The 21,894-nt window shown below is 43.5% G+C and overlaps 1 protein-coding gene across 1 annotated transcript in view; it reads right to left on the reverse strand.

Moving 5' to 3' along the window:
* Nucleotides 1–293: 293 nt before the first annotated feature.
* Nucleotides 294–21,894, reverse strand: part of RBFOX2 (RNA binding fox-1 homolog 2) — a 274,449-nt gene continuing 252,848 nt past the window's right edge. The window contains exons 8-14 of the mRNA XM_081818997.1: nucleotides 21,871–21,892; nucleotides 21,658–21,750; nucleotides 20,417–20,549; nucleotides 16,661–16,700; nucleotides 7,787–7,875; nucleotides 7,409–7,481; nucleotides 294–5,850 (exon numbers count right to left, since the gene is read on the reverse strand). Of these exons, the coding sequence (XP_081675123.1) occupies nucleotides 5,806–5,850; nucleotides 7,409–7,481; nucleotides 7,787–7,875; nucleotides 16,661–16,700; nucleotides 20,417–20,549; nucleotides 21,658–21,750; nucleotides 21,871–21,892 (495 nt within the window). The 3' untranslated portion in view covers nucleotides 294–5,805. The remainder of the gene's footprint in view (nucleotides 5,851–7,408; nucleotides 7,482–7,786; nucleotides 7,876–16,660; nucleotides 16,701–20,416; nucleotides 20,550–21,657; nucleotides 21,751–21,870; nucleotides 21,893–21,894) is intronic.

The raw sequence follows: 21,894 nt of genomic DNA on the forward strand, positions 1-21,894 counted from the left end.
GAGGGGGGCGGCTCGGAGTCCAGGAGAGCACGAAGGCTGAAAGGAGGTCAGCAGCAGAGGCACAAAAACCAGCTTCTGCCAAGCCTGGAGGAATCCAGGGAGAGGCTCTCCCATGGCGCCAGCCTTTGGCTTCGTTTACCCCACGGCTCAGCGTGACCTTGAGTGCCCTCCATTTAGCAAGTGTTGCGCTTTGCCTCCTCCTTCCTCCATCTTTAGAAGTCAAATCCAAGGTGCAGGTTTTGAGCCTCAGGAGGAGGCAAGAGGGATCCCCCATCAACACACACAGGCCAAAGAACGGTGTTTCTCTCTTTTATTTAAAAACAGTGCTTCATTACCGTTTGCAAAGGCAGAGGCGGCGCTCCTCCTTCGCTTGGAGTTTATAAAAGCCAGCAACATGATCAATAATTTATACACATGGATAGTAATACAAAAAAATAAGGAATAAAAGCTAAAGATCTAACTACTCCGACCTTCACAATTCCAGCTACTTGATAATAATAGGAGTAACCCAATGAATACTGTATGGTCTGAAAGCTACTATACAATAGGATTCTTAACAAGAAGGGGAGGGAGTTAAGAGGCTGTCACAAAGCCCGGGGGTGCTTCTCTGGAGTTCGCAGGGAAACAGGACCCTGGGCAAGCAGCTCGGGTGTCCTAGGAAGTGACTCTGGGGGTGGGGGTGGGGAGAGAAGGCGAGGTGGTCAATTATACAAGCATCCCATGTGATGCCCCCATGCCCCAAAGGTACCTGTTTTGCCATGGCAATGGGAGGGGGCCGGAGAAGCTGCATGTCGCATGTTGGGATGGTCCAGTCCCTGCCACGGGGAGTGGGGAGGAGAGGAGAGGTTCTGTGGCATTTTTAGCCTTGCAAAGATTTGGGCTGAAAAGCTCAGAGACGCAGGTAGGTCAGCCTGTCAGGGACAAGTCAACCCCACCGGCCCTGTCAGCACTTTGCAGCCCTAGCTTACGTGTGTCAGGCCCCAGGTTTGCTCCAGCTATTCACAAGCAGAATTATAACACAAGAAAAAAAAAAACAATTCATATCCCTTAGGGAAAAAAGAGGATCAATTCATCACTCTTCGATAGATAATACAGCCCGAGTCAGCTGCCAGAACACAGCACACACACACGAAAATACTGTGAACAGAAAAATACCAGAAAACGGCTAAGCTGGGAGTCTCAATGGGGTGTAGACTTGCTTAAAGCACTTATCAGTCCCCAGTAAAACCAAACCAAAAGTCACTTTTTAAAAAGTCAAAACCGCACGGACCCCCTGGGAATCTGATGTTGTTAACGGGGCGGGGAGGGAGGAGGAGAGGAAAGAGAATTGATGTTCCCTTTTTGCTTGCCAGTGTGGCCGAGGGAGCCCTCCGGCATCACTGGGCCCCCCGCTGGCAGGCTCCTAAAAGGCAAGGTCTGAGTTTGGCTGATGAGCAGTTCTCTCGGTTACCAATCCCTGCCAACCAGCACTACCATGGCTGAATTGATCTACCGTTTTCCTGAGTAAACTGTAACTGGCTACAGTTCCGGTAACATGGGTAAGAACAGCTACTACAGCCAACTTGGATAACTTGAGGAATCCCCTCTGCCCTCGGCTCCTCATTCCTAGTGCATCTGATTCGGGAATTGGAGAACTTGCCATAGGCCGGTCTGTGAGCCTTATTTTAAAGCCAGGTGCCAGGGACTCCATTGTGCTTACTAAACCAGGGGGCGCGCACTGGCTTAGGACCGCCGGAGCCTACTTGGAAAGGGCCCTGCTTCATGCTCTAGCTCTTGGATGGCTATTGCCTGGTTGATCAGTAAAGCAAGTATGGAGGAAGTACACAGGGAAAGGGAAAGGGAGGGAAGAGGCTTCTGGACGTAACATTACCAAAAACAGAAAAAAAAATTTAGTGTTTTATGTAACAGAAGCAAGTCTCACTGGTGTCTATACTACAAATGGTCAGACATTTTCAAGAGCATGACAAAATAAAAACACACAAATTTACGTCTGATGTTCATCTTGCCCACTATTCTTTTTTCCTATCTTAAAACAGTGCAAACAGGTAACTTATGCTTTTTAAAACACCGCTATCCCTTCCCACCCCCCAAAGTCCCTTTCTTCCTATCATGGGGAGGGGGGAATCTGCAATTCTGCGAACGTTACTGTGCTAGAGGTTGCAAGCAGCAGAGGAGGCTGGACTTGGTGAGAGGGAAGGGGGCGAGTAGTTTCCCTCCCCTTTCTGGCTGGCGTGCCTTCCAGAGGGGCCCTGGCTTGGCCCCATTCTCCTGTCCAAGGGAAGGGGAGTTAGGAAGCCCCTCTGGCAGATCGTCAGGGCGGCTTCAATCCCGAGTTTATACCTCCCTCCCACCTGGAAGCTAAGTGACTGGTGATGGGGGTGGTGCTCACCTACTTGTCTGCTACATTGCTAGGAACGGGAACCTAAAGTAAGAGCAATTTAGCCCCTGAGGAGTTAGACTTGTGAGGAAAAGCTGCTACCACTGGTTTTTATTGAATAATCTCCACTAGCTCCCCTTAAACGAAGAGGTGAGTCCCAGTCCCCTTCTTTTTCAAGGAAAAATAACATTGGCTCAATCCCACCTGTGGCTGTCAGAGGATGGTGGTGATGGAAGTTTGGGAAAACCTGAGAGCCTTAAAAACGATGAGTCACAATGGTTGAGCCAGGGGTTGTGGGAGCTGGACCATGGAACACAAGGGATTCCAGAAAAGACCTAAGGGCAGCTCTCCTGGCTGAAAAAGGGTTAGGAGATAAAGGTTTTCACTAGCGGTCTCCTTAAAGGAGCCCGGCTTCTAGGAGTAAGACGCTAAGTACAGAAGTCCACGTCATGAGCTATAGTAAAGCTGTTGAAAGCATTCACGTGCTGGGATTCAGCATCAGTGTTTTTTGGAATCATCAACCAGCATCCTCTAACGAACCCACAGATGCCAAACTCTCTTCCAACTCTGTTTCTTAGTCCAGTGGGAACCAGAGCCAGGAGCAGACAAGCACTGGTGCTTTGAGGATGAAGCAGGCTGTACGGAGTCTCAGAGTTCAAAAGGGGATGGGGAGGCCGCTACGATCTCACCTAGGTGCTCACAAGAGCTCCAATTCTCGGTGCTGACACCGAAGAGCAGAGGCCCTTGAGCGAAAGCGGAAGTCTGCTTAGCCTTCCTTAGAAAAGGGAGCTGGAGGAAGCCGGATTACAACCATCCCTGGAAATGCAGCAGAACGTACAGAGCTTGCCTATGGAGTCCTCAGCCAGAACCAGCTGAACTGAACTGCAGTAAAGGTAGCCCAAGCTCGAGCTTCTGCCTCTTTTTAAAAGGGCAGTGGGAGCTGCCTTCTCTACCTTGCCCACCATCCTTGTCTCTTTCTTGGAAAAAAGAAGAGAAAATTACTAAACTCATTCCCCGATTCTCCTCCCTTGCTACAGACACAACCATTTAAAATTTGGCCTTATCTCCACTGAGCAGTGGCTTGCCATTTCTGTGAATGGCCCCTATTTGAACATGACATGAAATTTCTGTTTCTTTAGTGAGTAAAAGCTCTCCCTCAAAACAAAAGCAAAAGAAAAAAGAAAAAAAATCCTCCCTGCCCCCATTCTCTAGAACTGTGAAAGCCCCACATCCTATACCCCTTCCTCTAACTAAAATATTTATATACATACAACAAAAATTGTCTTAACAGCAACAAACCAAACTTTGGCTTGGGGAGGGGAACCCTTACAAATGGCCAATGGCCTCGGGCAGTATGGCGTCCCCTATTCCATGCATTCCTCCCCAGAATCAGTAAGACTGCATCGAGGCCTCTAGCTCCGTTGATGTCTCCCCTCGTTTCAGGCACAGCCTCTCCTCCCAGTCATCAGGAGAGAGAGGGTTTCACAGGGGGAGAAGATAGGTATTTTACACAACAGGCCAGTCCCTCCCGGATAGATCACTCTGCTTACAAAGAATGCTTGATGCTGTCATATGTCAGTCATTTTAATTCAGGGACATGAATCAGTTATCAGTCAAGAACACGTGCGGAGGCAGGAGTAAAAAAAAAAGAAAAAACAACAACAAAACAAATGGAAAACAAACCTATAACAAACCAGAAGCTCCATGTCTCTGAATTACTCCCTTTAGCAGCTATCCCTTGGGTGAGAGGTCACCCTAGTACCAATGTGAATAGACCAGGGAGCCAAACAGACCGTGCTTTTCTGTTTTCTAATGCTTTCATTTTGGAAATGCTGCAGGACCCTTGCCTTTATCATTAACAGCTAATAGCTAGAAGAGAAACACCTTCTCCCCTACCTTGTCAATATGTATAAAATCAAAGCCAGGGAGCCATAGCAGTGACTCACCGCTGTGGTCACCACACAACTTCCTGGCAACACGTGAGAGGAGATCCTTGCCAGGACACACCCTCCTTCCACCAGGGGAGGGGAGGAGCCTCAGGGGCTCTGGGTTTTATCTCCTGTAGTGTTCATGTATGCCAAGCGGTCGAGTGCTCCGCTGGGTGTCTTTGGAGGAAAATGAGAAGCCGGGCGGAGTGGCCACGAGAGCTCAAGACCATGGACAGAGAAGTGGCTCACAGAATGCTCTGGAAAATGGGAATTCCTATGGCTTTGGAGCTAGTTAGTACAAAGTGCCTTTGCCTGCCCTCACATGCCCCGATCACCACAAACTTCCAGGGACAGCTGCCCCGGGACTCGGAGCTTTATCTTTTGCCAACACTCTCCATATGTTTCATACCTTGTACTGACCTCCTGATGCAAGAGAAAAGCACAGGAATATCAGAGCCCTGCCAGACATCATCTGATATCCCTTTTCTCTTCCTTACCCTCTTTACTGGCTCCCAACACTTGGTACTTCTAAACCCTCAAGCCGGGAGATCTGGTTGCTGGCTATTTATTCTCCTGTCCCTGGGTCCTAAATTCCTGACTCTTGAGGACTTGGGAGCAGGGAGTTCATAGAAGGACAGATGAGCTAAGCTGTGGTTCAGAGAAAAGGGAAGCAGCCCAGCAGGAATGCTAGGATCTCAGGAAAGAAAAGAATGATCTTTTTCACACTCCAGAGTTCATTCTGAGATCGGTTTCCTAATGAGGTGTTTATTATCCACAGTCTGAGAGCATGTTTGGAAATATTAATATTATAATTCCAAAAACGATGCCAACTGTCTCAGGCTGTGCAGGTAAGATGATTGTAAAAAGAATGGAGAAGACAGGAGGGAAGAGGAGAGGAAAGTGTCTTTTTAATCCTCCTGCTTTGCAAGCACAAATTCCTGTCATCTATCAGCATGTGGATTCCAGCCACAGCCAAGCAGAATTGCCTGCCGAAGACCAGAAACTCAGAAGACTAGAAGAATATCCTGTTGCAGACAGATCTCCTCCACTTCTGCTCGTCCCCCAGCCATTCAGCACCGGATACACTTTGGTAGCTCTGTCTGCTGATTTCTGATCACATGCATTCATCAGCTCCTAAGGTCTCCCCTTCCTCATTAACTGCCTCTTCCGTGATTGACAGAATAAGCTAAGCACGGACATACAGACATGGAAATGCATTATTTTTTTTTTTTTTACCACAGTTAAAAAAAAAAAAGAAAAAAAAGAAAAAAATGCACAATCTTTGGAACAAAAGAATTAAAGGCAGAAATGTAAAGGAAAAAATACATATTCAAAGAACATAGTGAGGTATAAAAAAGTATTCTCTCTTTTTTTGTGTTTTTTGTTTGTTTGTTTGTTTTTCCTCTTCATCTTGCTATAGAGTTCCTCTACTAGTAAATATTGCAATAGCCAGGCCTCATGAACTGGGGGGCTGTCCCATTTGCAGGGTCTCACGTCACTTCAGTAGGGGGCAAATCGGCTGTAGCCACCTCGGTATAAACTCGCCTGCAGTAATTAAAGACATAAAAATAATTAAAAGGTTGATGAGAGAAGCACTGAAAATGAAGGAAAATGTCCTGAAAAAAAGGATTTGGAAAACAGCTTTAGAAGCTGTAAAGCAACTGGTAAGATGTTACCTAGTGCAGTGAAGTCAGGAAACCGACTTCTGCCTCTAAGATGCTCAAACCAGAGCCCAGAACACTTACTGAGGACCTGATATTCTCCTGTCCCTGCTTCGTTTCATTATTTACATCAATCAGCACAGAAGGGAAACTCAATACAGTCTAAAACCAGATCTGTAAATAATCTGACGTTTAAAAGCATGAGTTTTTGTTTACCTTGATCACATCATCACAATTGTGACCTGAAGTAGCTAGCTGATTTTACCTTTGTACACGTCACCTGTCCATGGAGAACAGGCTCCTCTCACCACTAGCTGCCACGTACCATGTCTGAGATGGTGCTGGATTTAAACCGGAGTCAACCTTTCAACTCAAGTCTAGCTCCTCTATAATCTAGAATATATGCCAACTAGGCTGCTTGTGGACATACACAAATTTATTTCTCTCTCTCTCTCTGGAGTTTTAACCGGGCTTTGTTCTTTCTTTGCTTCTTCAGGATTGGACTTGTATCTTTTGGGCACATAAAATCTCAGGAATTTCCATCACTGTCTTTATTTTGTCTGTCTCTACCTCAATTCCACACCTACATTCCCTTAGGACCCTGCTACTTCCTCCCACAAATCTTCATATCAGGAGAGACTAAGTGTGAGAAATGACGGGCTCTCTCATATTCCTCTCAGTCAAATTTCATTTATCACTCTGCCTCCCCGTCCAACACCTCTGTCCACATTCCCAGGCTGCTGCCTGGCTGAGAATATTAGGGATGTTGCTGTGGAACAGCCCGTCTCTGCTGCAGCCCGGAGGCATCCAGGCCAACAAAGAAATACTGCCGTGAGGATTCCAGTTTGGTTGGAGGGGGCTGGGGCTGGGGGTGGGGAGTTCTTCTAGATGAGCTCAATGGACCTTTCCTACACTTCCAGGAAAATACCCTATTTTGCCATAAATGTTACTGTAAGGCATTCGCGTGGTGATTTCCAGCACTACCTGCCAGAAGGCTCGGGAATGGCAGGGACAGCCTTTGGTATCTGCATCTGACACTGATGTCCGTTTTTTGAAAAGCTTACTGTGAAAGCTGGAGAGTCTCATGCCCCTACGTCTTCGCTAACACCTATCGATTAAACCAAGCCACAGGCATGCACCCAACAGCTGAGCCAATATAAAACGTTGACCTGCTCCCTTCTTTCTCTCCCACATGATGCCGTTACTCAGGGCAGACTGTCACTGCTCATTCCTCCCTGCCCTTAAGCAGGTCAAATGGCTCACACTACAACACACAGATAAAGAAGCTGATGTGAACTTTCCAGACAGTCTTCTGTGGCTTCAGGACTTTGGCGATGGAGGAGGGACTGAATCTGTTACGTCTCTAGATCTTTTGGAATCTGTAGGCAAAAGTTCAACGGAGTAAAGTGGTTAAGAAGAAAAAGGGCACACGCCATACTCACCACAGCGCCAACTCCGTAGCTAGCGGCAGGGGCAAGGGCGTGGTACGGGTCGGCTGTGTACACCCTGCCGTAACTGCAAGAGGAAATGCAATCAGGGAGATCAGGCCAAGGCTGTGCGCTCCCAGAATGACAGGGTTTACTGTGCTCAAGACTCGGGGGTAACTTGGTCTCGGAACGTTACTGGGGAACTTTCTCTCTCTACTCCCAAATGCAGTAACGCCGAACAATTCTCAAGTACCTCTCTACAGCGGGAGAGAAAGGAGCCGGGCGTGAGGAAGAGGGAGAGCGGGGTCACGGCCAGAAAGGGACAAGGAGACCAAGCGGGAGCGGGCCGGGGGCCAGCGCGGCGCTGACAGGAGGGCGGCGGGCGGCACCTACCCGTCGCTGTAGGCCGCGGCGGCGGCGGCGGCAGCTGTGGCCGCGGTTGCAGTAGCGGGCTGTGCGTATCTGTAGGCTGCGTATCCGCCCTACAGGAGAGAGGAGAACTGACTTTACGGATACCTCCCCCCAGGGCCGGCCGCACACACACCCACCCACACGCAGACGTACGCGCACGATGACACGGGGACAGACACAAACACAGACACACACGTGGGGGAAGAATGTTTCAAACTGCCTCGGTCGGCATGTTATCGTTCCTCTGGCACAGAATGAAGCTCCACCCAGTGCAGGGACGTGCTCTCCAGTGTGGGACGGTAACAAAAGTAAAACTCTCTCGGTAGGACCTGTTCTCAGATTTAAGAAACGAAGATAGGATTTCAGATCTGTCTTACTTCACAGTCTTCACAGGGCAAATATCTGCAGGGAGTTGGGAGAACTTTACCTGACGGGGAATGTAAATTATAGAACTAGAACATACTAAATTTGTGTGTGTTAACTTCAGATTCTCAGATGGATTTACTGCTGAGACTACGGACGGTATGTAATGGAAAGGTCCTCTATAGTGCTGTGCTCCATCAGGCCTCGCACGTTTGCCCAGAGGCTAAGATAACCAGGCAACATTTAGAAGGAAAACCCAGTGTAGATCAGCGGTTGGCAAACTTCGATCTGTGAGCCGACGCAGCTTGCCACCTGCTTTTGGAAGCAGGTGTGAAGAGACCGTCTGGCCTCCAAAGCCGAAAATATTTACCACTTGGCCCTTCAGAGCAAAAACCTGCCAGTTCTGATCTACATTTCAGACTCAGACAAATCACATTACAAACGGCCCAGGACCCTGCGGTGGGACTCACCTAGGTGAGGAAGCCCTCCCTCCATGCCCCGGGCATTTAACTGCATTTATTCTCCTCTCCCAAAAGATTCGGAGATTCTTCCACTCCAATCTCGTAGCAGGCTCTGGAGCTCTTCTGCCAATGGGCCCAATATCCTCTCAGTCCTGGAGACTTTCAGACTCCCACATCCTGTTTCTTCCCCTCAGTTTAGGGGAACCAAATACCCCAAAGGTTTTCACTGTCAGGGTGAACCATATGTACTTCCCATTAAGCATTTCGAAGATAAACACAACAGTAAGTGCCACAGGAGACAGGCTATTTTAAAAAGTGGCGAGCCCTATGTTTTCCTCTTCTTTAACCTTCAAGAATTCATCTATTTCACCTAAACCTAATTCAGGAGTGAATTTTTATTACTATCTTCTCCCTATCAGATATAACTATGTTCAGCTGGTGCACTCAGGCACCATTTCATTTATTCTTTCTCCAAGTGAACACACTGCATTATGGAGGAACATTTACTCCTGCTCTCTAAATGTATGCTGCTTGAAGCCATCCAAAGTAGCTTCAAATGTACACTGAAAGTATCCCTGATTGAATTTCAGTAGTCATGCATTATTCCTCTTTGTTCTTCAAGTGAATCACTCAGAAAAGCAAACATTTCTTTCTTAATTACAAATTCTTCCACAGATATCTATACACATCAGAAGATTCTAATTAATATCACCCAACACTGACAGTGAAATGGTAGAGGACAGAAACATGGCAGGAAGCACCCTCGGGGCTGTGTGTGATCAACACGTTCGCTTTGACATCTGGCCAGGTCTACAGGAACGGGCAGGCCAGGCTGGTCTGGGCAAAGCTACACATCGCAGGCTGCATCCCATACCCTGCCGTATCTGTGTGTGTAACTGCATCTACCTACACATATACGCATTATACATAAACTAAAGGGTCTCTTTACCTTACTCCTTTTTAGGAAAAACATTTGTTAAAGCAACAGGTTAATCTTTATAGTTGAAATTTTAAGCTTTAAATGAACCTTTAAAGGCTCAATTTTTCATTGTAACTACAGATGATTCCATTAAGTTTAGAACTGAAGTTTGCTGGTGTTTTATAGCAGGGCTGGTTTTAGTAAAACTTCTTTGTAAACAAGGATAATGTGGTAAACAAGCAGTATGTGGTGTGTCTCCTTAGCATTCCTTCAAACACCAAAAGAATCTTTAAAAATTAAAAAGGTAATAAAAGCAGTTAAAAAAGCCCAATTTATGTTTACCTGAGCAAAACATTTAAAAACTGAAGTTCTATGCCATAGGGCAGAGTATACATTCCCATTAAGGGATTCTGAGGCTCCAAAGTACTAACCTGACTCTCAGAAAGTCTCAGTAAAGTCAGAGATACTGGGGATTCTATCACATCATAGCTTTGAGCGGTAGTGCACTAATGCTGTAAAAAGAGGTTCTGAATGAGGTTACCGATAGGACCACTGCCCCTCCCCTTCCTCAGCCTGTAAGAAGCCAGCAGAACTGCAATGGTTCTGGGGTAATGTTACTGTTAACCAAAACAATTCAAAATGGATCAGACTGTGCGAAAGAAGTTTCCTTCCAAGCCAGAAGGAGACGAGAAGACTCTTATCTGTAGTAGTTTCCTTCTGTTATAAGTGGACTCAGACTTTGGAGTTTGAATTTGATGAGGTTCTTTGCTATTTAAATTCAGGAAAATGGGACAGGGATACAAATATTTTGTTGCCAACAAAAGGCTTGAGAAGAATATCAGCATTAAGAAAAACTACACTAATTTTTTTTAAGCTGATAATATTTCAACGACCACCCTCCTAATTACTTTACAGTGGTGCTACAGAGAGGCCCGTTAAGGTGGGGGGAGGCTGTGTTTAGGATGGACAGATAATATTCCAATAAACTAATCTGGTCATTCATCGGTGACTATCCCCCAATTAGAAAAGTTAAATTGTATATCATGGATTTACTTCTCTCAGATGGAGTCTTACCAAAGCATTTCTGCTGCTGCTTCAAACAAAATATATCAAAAACTGTAAGACAAAGAAAATTCAGACGTATTCATTAATCTACTCCGAATTCGGAGTGCATCAAGCTTCCAGGCCGAGAAATTGTTTTCTCAACTTTCACCTCGACTAGCAAGTCTGAAATCTTTTCTAGAACATGAGAACAAAGCGCAGTTTGAAACACCAAGGTTTTCATTACTGTTTCTTAAGTTTTTCAAAAAGAACAAGGGTGGGGAAGGGAGTAGGAGAGACAGGGTTCAGGCGTGGGGGGGGGGGTAATGGCGCCACATTGATTAATCACATTAAAAACTAAGCATGCCAACATCTGGAGCTAAAACAACCAGCAAAATCACCACGTTCAGACTCGTATTGGCTAACTCTATCTATCCCAGCATTCTCTTGGGACAGCGGTTCGCCCTCGGCTCTACCACAAGCTCGGTGAAGTACACAGCCTCAATTACTAGAGCGTGCAGCCACGACAACCCTGCTATTACGGAGACAGTCAGTCACCACTCGAGTTAACATTCCAGACCCTAACAACTGGCCCTCCCCAGCCCAAGGAAATAGTCAAGGTCGCCCCCCCTCGCCCTGGCCCACACCACAATGTTAATAATTATAACAAGCAGTAACCCATCTGTTATATCAGAGAAGGGAACAGAGACTCCACTGAGAGATTTAGAGTGAGATGTTAACGTGTCTTCAGCTGACTGCACAAACAAACAAACAAAAAAAAAAAAAAAGAGGAGAAATAATTCATTTGGAGATATGAAGTCATGAAATAGCTGATGTGTATTGCTTTTAACCATGCACTGATGCAAAACTGAAGCAACCATTAAGAATAAAAATTAAAAAGGACATATGTATTTACACACAATCAGACCTGTTGGATCTGAAGCAGTTTGCAGACTCTATCTGTGTGTGATTTGAAATAAAACAAAAAATGGGGATTAGCATGGCCACAGCACACCCTAGTGTAGGAGGGCACACACGGACTGCCTTCTGGAACCCTGATGGCTGGACACATTTGGCATGGTTGAGCCTGGTCCAAATACACGCGTGCCCCTTTAAAAGGATTACTCTCTTATTCCTTTGTAACTCACTGTGAATGCCTCCGGAGTGTCCCCAACAGGGGCAGCCCAACACTCCATCACTGCCCTATGCACCCTTCCTGACCCTGCTAGTGAGGTTCAGTCCTGACCCGCGGAGCGAGCTTGGGTGCTGGCCTTTGGGCAGCACCCATCCATTCTGACCCAGGGTTCTTTGGACGTAGTTCCCGGGCTTAAGTGGTCTATCTTTTCACATATCCATGACACATCCCTGCCTTCAACTTTCAGCTCTTTCCCAGGAAAGCGTGGTTACCTTTAAGATCCTTTTGTTGTTCAAGTCTCAGCTGTCCAGGATCCATCAACACCTGCTAGGGATTCTCTACTCCACTCTGAATCGATTTTATCATTTAATTAACTTTATAATGTTGCCACATTGACCACAGGACTTTTCTAAAACAGTTGTTTTAACCAGAACAAGATGGAAGGGCTCTACATATCCACCTCTCCCGTATCTGACCTTTATCTGCATTATCTATTAGCATGATCCCACACGGGTAGACATTCCCCTTGTCTTGATTTTAACCTAGCCATTAATTTTATTATATTTTTGTTTTAGATTTACATTAAAACAGGACTTTGGTGAGCATGTGATGTCAAGACACCTTCTTTCTACCTGGAAGACAGTTACATTATATGACACTGAGAAGAGTGTGTATTTCAAGACCAGCAGACAAAATGAGAGCTTGTTCCCTGAACATGGTGTACAGATTTATAGAGCGAGGGGAGTAGGGGTGGGTGGGTGGAGAGAAAGGCAGGTGTGGTGCTTAAAATCACTATAGGGAGCAGGATCTAGCCCAAGGAGCTTGGGTTGAATGTTGTGCCTCTGGGCATCACTTTATTTGTCCCTGCCCGGTTCTAACCCCCTCCCTTCTCTCGCCTCCTTCCCACTCCAGCCGAGAGCCATCGCCCTAGATGGACCCTGCAGGAGCGGCTCGTAGGAGACCGTTCTTCTGTGGCAATATGGCACCCCTGATTAAATGTGAGTAAATACAGATGTGAACACAAACGCTTGTAATAATGAGAATATTGTTACTATTCTTGACAGTGACCTATCTACTTTGAAAAGTAGATATGAAAAGGTCTTAAAGATTAAGTATTTACATATTATTTTATTATTATTTAAAATTGGGGCGAGGGGAAGAAACTGTCATGATCAACTTATCTTCCACTTGCGACTTCAATGGTAGATGAGAGATGATCTTTAATGAATCAAACCTCTCAAACACTCCACTATTTCACTTCTCCCCAAATTAGTTCATTTCCCAAATCTCGCTGGGTAGGCACAAAAAGAAACTAGCTGAACTGTGACAGGCTGTCTGCTGTCCTTCCCCTGAGCATCCAGCTATCAGCAAACTGAACAGTGCATTATTATCCAAATGAACTCACTGACCTTATTTTAAGGAGAAAGGCAAAGAGGGCAAAGGGAATACATGTTTCAAGTTTTAGAGTCCCAGTGGATCTAGATTTTTAGGCAACTTCAAACTTAGGTAACAGCACGGTCCAATCACTACTATGGTCTTACTGGGGGGCCCAATCAGGGATTCAGGAGTCCTGTCCGCAGAGACTCGACTTCCTCCCTTTCCTCATTTCTTTCACGGTGGAGAGAAGATGTCTCCACCTGCTAAGATCTCCAAGTATAAAAGCCCAGTTTGAACGCCATGGAGAAATGTGATTGACAAACTAAGAGAGGCGGCCGTGATGGGACAGTGCACAGCACACGCCTGGCGTGGACAGCAGCAATGGGACGCGAGCACTTAATTTTGGAGGAGGTGCCATCACGCATAGAACTGGACTGCACGCTGCTGAGGTAGCAGGGCTTAGATCACACGCTCACAAGTCTCGGTTGTCCAAAAAAGCCTCTGTTCCCATCTCTAACGTGGAGCTGGAATGGTTAGTATAATTCAATTTTTTCACTGCAATCCACAATCTGATTGATTGGCAGGTCACACTGGCACTCCTACCTGAGGTATTTTAGCGCTAATGATTGGTTCCTGTAAGACTATTCTATAACAGAACACAGGAAGAGCAGTTCAAAAAACACAGCTGTGGAAGGAAAACAATCATACAAAAAGCCCGCTAAGGGGCCCACCAGCCTTTTCTTTCCTTTGGATGCAAGCATGCTTTTCACAGGGTAAGAATTAGGAGCAGTTTGTTATCCCTTTAAAAAGTGAATTAGGGTGAACCATGCCTTTTCTACTGGTCAAGAAAAAGAGGGGTGGGGAGGGCACACGATCTATCTGCTACACTCAAGGCTTCTCACTGTGGTCTCTTTACACACTGCGGGCACAACGGCTAGATCAGTTCCCCAGAGAGGCAAGAGCCACAAAAGAAAGAGAAAAGAAGCAAATGGCTAGCAGGGATTACGGACTAACAACAGAACAGGGAGAGATTAAAAAAAAAAAAAAATCTCCACAATTAACAGCCTACATTAGTACAACTTAAGATAAAACAGGCAGCTTAAACTCTTTTTCCTCGTGATGTTTCTTCAAGCTCTGGTTTGGTGCACTTCGTGTGGTGGACAGACCCTCCACTCGTCCTTACTGCTCGTCTGTATTTCTGAGGAAACAAGGACTCTGTGTATATGGGATAGATTTCCACAGGCGGGAAAATGTACAGAGAGAAGGAAACAAACTCAAGGAAACAAAGAGGGGCGCTGTGCGTGTGTGTATGTGTGTGTTTAAAAGAAGCATCCCCGGCTCCCTCACATCTGGAAGTGGGAATATTAAGTTCTCCAAGCTGTAGTTACATGAGCCTTCACTCAACGGCTACACCTCATTATGTAGTCTTGTTTTTCCTTAGCGGGGTCAGATATTATTGCAAGCACTGGTGACCAACTTTTCCCTCCTTTAAGATAGGAACTAAGAAATGATAACATTATGATTAATTCTTTTTGTTAAGAAAGCACCACTGATCAAACAAGTATTTCAGCAAGGTCTCTAAATTATTTCTATATAGCTTCATAAGGTGATCCAGTTAGATTAAAAAAATTTTTTTTCAAGAGTATTTTCTAAGTACAGAAAAATCATCTCTCTCTTAATAAAATCGTATATTGTGAACTAAAGAAATAAGAGAACTGTAAGCAAATATTTGGTTGGTTCACTTAAACAAGGTGGAAGTAGGCAAATCTTAATAAGGTAAGCCATACTTAAAAAAAAATCCCCAAATAAAGAAGATATTAGAGAGAGAGAGAGGAAAAAAAACACCTTTAAGAAATAATTCCAGTGGAAAGGCATGCTCTAATAAATCAAATTTCAGGAAAACAATTTACATAACATAAAGATGAGTTTCATGAGAATATGGATACTAATGTGTATGGGAGAATGTACATGCTAAGATCATATGCAAATACGTATATTTAGAAAAGTGTCATTTGGTATAAAAGCAGAAATATTCCCCCAACCCTCAAGTTTCACTGTGAGCACAGGAAAAAAAGGTATCTTTCATTACCTCTTGAAAACCATCTGAGGAAAGATGTGGATTTTAATTAAGGCACTGCGAGAGGTAATGAAATATGGATTGAGTTTTGTGCTTGGCTATGTAAATAATTGATGTAATCTGGGTAAGTCACAATCTCTCTAAGAAATGTATATAATGAAGTGAGAGGGTTGGACCAATTCATGGCTAAGATTTCTTTCAGCATTTGTTAAACTAAGGCAAACTTTTTAGAAGTCTACTCTAATAGGACAGGTGTGTCCAGGTACCTACAGTATCCCAGAAGACTGCTTTATCCTATCTTTACCTCCTACAACACACAGAACCTCTAAGTACATTCTGAAAGTACACTACAGTTTTCTGACTGCCAGAGAATCTCTGGCAGAAATCTGTGGAAACAGTTCACTGCAAAGGTATACCCTTATTGATTTGTGGAGGTAAGGGTGGAGAAAGCATTTCTGGACAAGTCTAACCTTTGCCCAAGGAATAATTTCAGGCTGACAAGTTTTTCTTAAGAAATTTCTTAATGATTTGGGTGGTTAGACTAAGCTTGCATTCAGAAACAGATCATCTGGAGAGGTCTTAATAAAAGATTTCAAAGTTCAAAAACTTTTGGATTCTTTGTCAGTTAGATCACTTTGTCCACATTTTAAATAATATGTGACAAACCAATCACGATATAACAAGACAGTTTCAATAATGGATAATAATAATGATGTTAACATGGCTGGGAGAATCAACAGATCCTATATGAAAGTCAAACGTTTGTAAGAGTCTAGGTTGCTAATTATGCCACTCATTTCCCTCTAGATGGCTCTTAAGAAAAGAGACCCACCAGTTGTGGACCTTTTTGATAAAGCAAGGCCGGAAGCACTGAGTGTCTGGTTTCTTCTCTTTATCCCCACTCTTCACTGGCATCAGCTCCTTCCTCCCCTTTCACAGGGTAATGCTCTCTCAAAAGTATATAAAATAGGAAAACACATAGTTCAGAAAGCTTATTGCCATCTTAAATCAAAGCTCCAATGATCTAAAGAGGGATATGAAATGAGAAGAAAAGCAGAAAAGAGAGAGAGTTGGTTTAAGCTAATGTTAACTATCCTGTTATTTATGTATGCACATGACACGACAGTAATAAAAGACTTTAAACCTGCTGATCATCTCGCCAATAAATCACTGATACACAGAACATCTGTGGGTAGAGGGAAGGGAAAAGAATATGTCCAGTAGACTGACTCTAGCAATGATCAGGAAACCCAAAGGCTTAGTTTTTGCACCCAGGGGCAAGCGCAGTGGCAGAGAAGCATGCTTGCATTCTTAAATATATAAATATATATATATATATCCACAAGGAAAAAGAAAATAAAAATTAAACAAATTATATGTAAAACAAAACAAAACAAAAAACCAAACCAAACCAAAGAAACAGAAAAAAAAAGGCTGGCTTGTCAGGGAATGGGGTCGAGAAGGCCCCGGTGTGTGTACTTACATAGAGGTCAGCACCGTAAAATCCGTCCTGGTAAACCACACTGCAGAAAATCCACACAAAAACAAAAACAAAAAAACAAAAGAACAGAAACACATTCCGGTTATTGAGGACGGCAGCATGCACATGCGCTCTACACAGGCAGGTGATGTATGAATACATAACGGGGGCTGGGGGCCGCAGCGCGTGAGAGGACCGTGCAGGTGCGCACGCACGTTATACAGCTCCAGGGCATGCGAGGAGGGGGAGGAGCGCCAAACTGGAAGGGACACCTGGATACATGGGTCATTACAGGAAGATTACAATAAAAAGCATTCCCAGAGGGCCTAACAGAACTATCGGAAATCTGCTGGATGAGAAACATCAAGTTTTCATTCTTGGGGTTTTTTTTGGTTTTGTTTTGTTTTTTTTTTTTTTTAAAAGCTTGCCCTAGGAGGGCAAGAGTCTGAAAATGACTGCGTGTGTATGGGGTGGGGGGGGAGAGGCACGCAAAGAGGGATCTAACGTGAAAAATAAATGAACCCAAAGAATTCCATCAGGGCAGGACCTGTATGTAGAGTATGTTTCAAAATTATGTTTAGTATTTTGTTTTCAGTTTCCTAGAAGTATGTACATTTTTTTTTCCTGATATCCATACATCACCTGCTTTTTTACCCTGCACATTAGACATGCGATAAGATTTGGCTGATCACACAAGCATGCAAAGTATTATTATTCAGCATTTTAAGAACCAATGCAACACCTCAGAAAAACAAGTCAATCAATTCTGACCAAAGTAAACAGAGAAATGTAATTAAAAAAAAAAAAAAAACACAACCAAAAATACCCACAATGCATTGCTTTCACAAGCAGAGATAATGAGCTAAAGGTTAAGGTGATTGGTCCAAGGTCCAAGAATTGAAAGGTGCAGTGGGGATCCCAGATAGTAACAATATAATCCAGAGCGGGAAGGAGGAACTGGAATATTTTAAGGGTTCTTTTTTGACCATAAGCATATTCATGGAACTCTGAAAAATAGAATTGATAACTGATGTTCTGGGCATGACCAAGGATCATCCTGTTTTATTTAAAAGGATAAAACTGAGAAAGTAGCTGATTAGGAATAGAAGGGTTTATTTTCCTGTTTAGAAAAATGAATTTGTATCAAACAAAATACAAGGATTTTTTTTTTTTTAATCCTGGGCGACACTAAACTATTATAATCATAGATTTCAAACCTTTTGAGCTATTTCTGTGCATATAGACTTCCCCCAAAACATTACTTTGGGATCAAAAGACATGAAACAGCAGTAGAGATACAAGATAAGACTTTCTTCTTCACATTTGTTAAATCAAGATTTGGATATTTTAAATGAGAAGATCTGTTTATTGTTTATTCAACTAAGCAAGCTGGAAATTTTCACCACTATCTTCTCTGTTGTAATAAATAAACTAGTGAGGTCTTTAAATCCTATTTTTTTACTTGAATATGAAATAATTTATTTTTTGCAGGTAGCTGGAAAGTTTCTGAATTCTATTTACAATGGTATTTTGTTGGGTTTACAGGATAGTATGGTCACACTTTGCAATGTCCCCAATACGTTGCGCCTTTGTATTACACAACAGGCAGAATGAATTCATCTGTGATGCTCATTTAGCTACTACGTTCTATCCATTTTCATAGTTTCCAACTGTAGTTAGAGATTGATATTAGAAAGTAATCTGCCTCTCAACTAAGACACTTGTTCATAAGGAGAAGGCTGACCGAATGGAAAGCACTGAAGCCAAGTGGTGATTGATTAACCTTCAACTATTTCAGTAGGGGACACAGGCAAAGATGACAAACATCTCTTCTACAGAGAAGAGTGGTGGCATTAAAAACACGAATTAAGTTTACCCTAAGTTGCATCACTCACTGGGAATATTCACCTAAATTCTGTAAGAATTCTAATATTCCCTGTATCAAATGCCACAAGGAAGCTAGAACATAATGATTAATGATGAAATTAGTTTACTAAGCTGAAAAGCAATTTTAGGCCATTCCCCATATAATACTGGACTTATTCCTTGCCATCTTCCTTGTAAACCGGTGGTTAATAAAAAAGAAAACATGGGAAATCAGTGTTCAATGTAATGCACAGAGATTGGTATGATTAGACATAAAGATAAAATATCTTTGAGGGAACACAATCCTGACACAGACTTGGCAGAGAATGGATTCTCAAGTTTGGCCAATATACTGAAATGAGCTACAAAGAATAGGAACGAATCCAACCATTTTTATAAAGTAACTCAGGAAGACTACAAAATAAAAAAGTCCCATGTTTCTGGTAAGTGGTATCGCTTTGCCAGCATGACGGTAAACTCTTGGATTGAAATGGAAGGTGCTTCATGAACAATTTTCCTGGTGTGCAGAACTTCCAAAAGGTTTGTTTTTATATTTTACTTATTTCTTGATGAAATAATACTGCATCTTTATTCACTTCTTTAAAGAGATGTCAGAGGTTGAAGGTCAAAGGTCAAGTTGAGAGCAGAAAGAATAAAATTAAAAGCAAGTAATGGCAGAAGATGGAGATGATGGAATGCATGGGATTTAAACATCCATAAACTGCAAACAAAAGTTTATTTCTAAAGCAGTTACCTTCCGGCAGCTTTTGGAGCCTGTCCAGTTCAACATGCATACTTGTCTAATAAAAATGCTTTAATTCTGTGCAACGGAGGACCCCTAATGGCATGTCCATTTGGTCTATGAATGAATGCTAAGTTAGTACACCTCAAAGCCAATTCTGCTGTCAGAAAAGGACCTACAGAGGAGGCTCTTTCCCTTTGGGTTTTAACTAAGTAGCAGTGAACAGGCTCCTCTGCCAGTGCGTTTCTTCCTCCGAGAGAGTATGGGAAAAACCCTTCATAGGCAGAGAAAAGATGCAGAACACAAATGTCGCCTCTTTGAAGAAAGAATGTCCTTAGTACAGCTAACTTATTGAAGTCCACTCTTCATAAAAAGATACATTTTAGGCTGACACTGAGAAACAACGAAAAACAAAACCTGCCACCTTCACTCCTTCTCCCCCGTTCAACAGCAAAGGATTGATTTGTTGCTATGGAATCATTCCACTGCGTGAGACACCCTCCATACAAAAATCAAAGGGTGAGGGATGCTCAGCTACATTAGTTGTTTTACCATCATTCAGAAGCCAACTGTAGTTTAATTCTTCCTACTTCTCCCTTTCTCCCTGGATTCAATTGGACTTGGTTCATCTTTGAATTAACCTCTTTTAATCCGTTTCCTACAAAGAAAGCAAATCCATTGTGGGTAGCTAGCTCTGCTGCTCACCACCCAGGCAGTGAAACCAAAAGGGAGGGCGATGTGGTAGCCTCAGCCCCAACACAGGGTGGTGATAAGGGGGTAAGCACAGCAGATGCGGTCTTGGACTACAGTCTTGAGCTCCTATTTTGGTTCTCTGCAGTAGTGTTAATCCATATTCGTGCGATGCTGAGTGAACTCCATGCCAACACACTGCCAGTCAACACAAGACCGTTCTGGCTGCTGTCTTAAGCCACTACCATGAGGGCTTAAGGTGGCCAAAATAAAGATTTATATAACGAATTGTTATTTTGTTACATTCTGATGATGGTCTATTTTGGTTCTTGCCATCTAATCCATTAATTTACAAATATTAATAGAATCTCTACGATGTGGCACAGCAACGTCCCAGAAGTTGTGAGAGGGCCATGGTATTCTTTTCCGTCCAGCTGCTTATTTTGGAATCTCGTGCTTACCCTGGATAGGCGGGAATGGCTGTTGGAGGTACCGCTCGGACCGCACCATATACCGTCCGCCCTCTGCCCCTCAGATGGGCTCCTCTGAAAGCGGCTGCCGTGGTGGCTGCAGTCGGGTAAGGGAAGCCAGGAACTAAAGGGAGACCCAAAATATGACAGGAATGTCAACTTGCATTCAATAGCAGGGGGTACAATCCCAACTTGCTTTGAACCAATTCCAGGAAAGGTGGAAAGATATGTACCCCACCTTTTCTGAGAAAGAAATGGAGAGACCCAATATGCAAAGCTAACGATGCATGCTCTGTTCGTCACCCATCTTGAGTGAGTTTACTCTGCTCCTTCTCAATTCTGGCATTTACAACGCACGCTTGATGAGAAACAGGTCAAGAAGCTCTGAGAACTACTGCCATAATAAGAGATGAGACTTCTCATTTCTGCGGGCAGTTTACAGGGATTGATATAAACTCTTTAACTGGCCAATTATTAGTCTTGTTTTCCCATGTTATTATGCACATATAATAATTATTCTTCATAAGAATAGTCTTTTGTGTTTGTACATGGTGCCAATCTCCAAGGCACACAATAATCTTTAGACATTTCATTAGTCCACTTTATTCTTTTATCTAAAATGTTTTAATCCAGAAATGTAAGGGGAGAGGGAAATGACTTCTCCCCTGTAATCTTGTGGCCTTTAGGGAGGCAGGCAGTTTCTAAAGGTCTATTTTAAATGTGCTATCCTTTGGAAAGCACACAGAAACATTTATTTCATGTTCACTGAACTCTTTTTAATTATACCTTTTGCTGGAGCAAAACGGCTCAGGTCAGAATGACTTTAGAAGTATCAACAGAGCGGAGAATAATCATTAATACCGGAGGTACTTCTAAATGATAGTCTACTAGAGGGCCCAAAGCTGACTTGCAGAGAACATAATATATTCCACAAGTACCTATTTCTTTGGTTTTCTTTAATATCAAGTGCAGACTAAAATGTTCTACACATGTCCTCACCCCCCTCGACCTTTTCCAACTATTTATGCTTCGTGGCAATCTTAGTATCTGGTCAGAAAGATTCTAACACAGTTAAGTTAAGCAGGACAGGGCACTGTGACAGCATTTAACTCTCTCGAGAAGGCCTCCTCTTCAGTTACATATTATACTCGAGGAAGGAAAAAAAGACTAGCACACATCACTGTTTACTCACAACAGTCAAAATCCATGCCAGGCCAACATAGGCTACTTACTGATTAAAGGAATGTAAGTGTTAATACCCCCTCTTCCTGATAGGGGCACTGCTGCATCATTGCCTAGGGACACGTCTGCTTGAAAGCTGGATGCTGATTGCATGTAAAAAAAGATTAAAAAATGCAAAAAGATTACAAAGAATAGTAAATTGAAAAACAACAGATGTGTTACAGTTAACGTGCTCACAAATGGAAAAATAAACGAAATACTACCTGCATATAACTCAGGGCCATATA

The sequence above is a fragment of the Leptonychotes weddellii genome, chromosome 5, assembly GCF_054177405.1.
Source record: "Leptonychotes weddellii isolate Sample4059 chromosome 5, ASM5417740v2, whole genome shotgun sequence".
Taxonomy (NCBI): domain Eukaryota; kingdom Metazoa; phylum Chordata; class Mammalia; order Carnivora; family Phocidae; genus Leptonychotes; species Leptonychotes weddellii.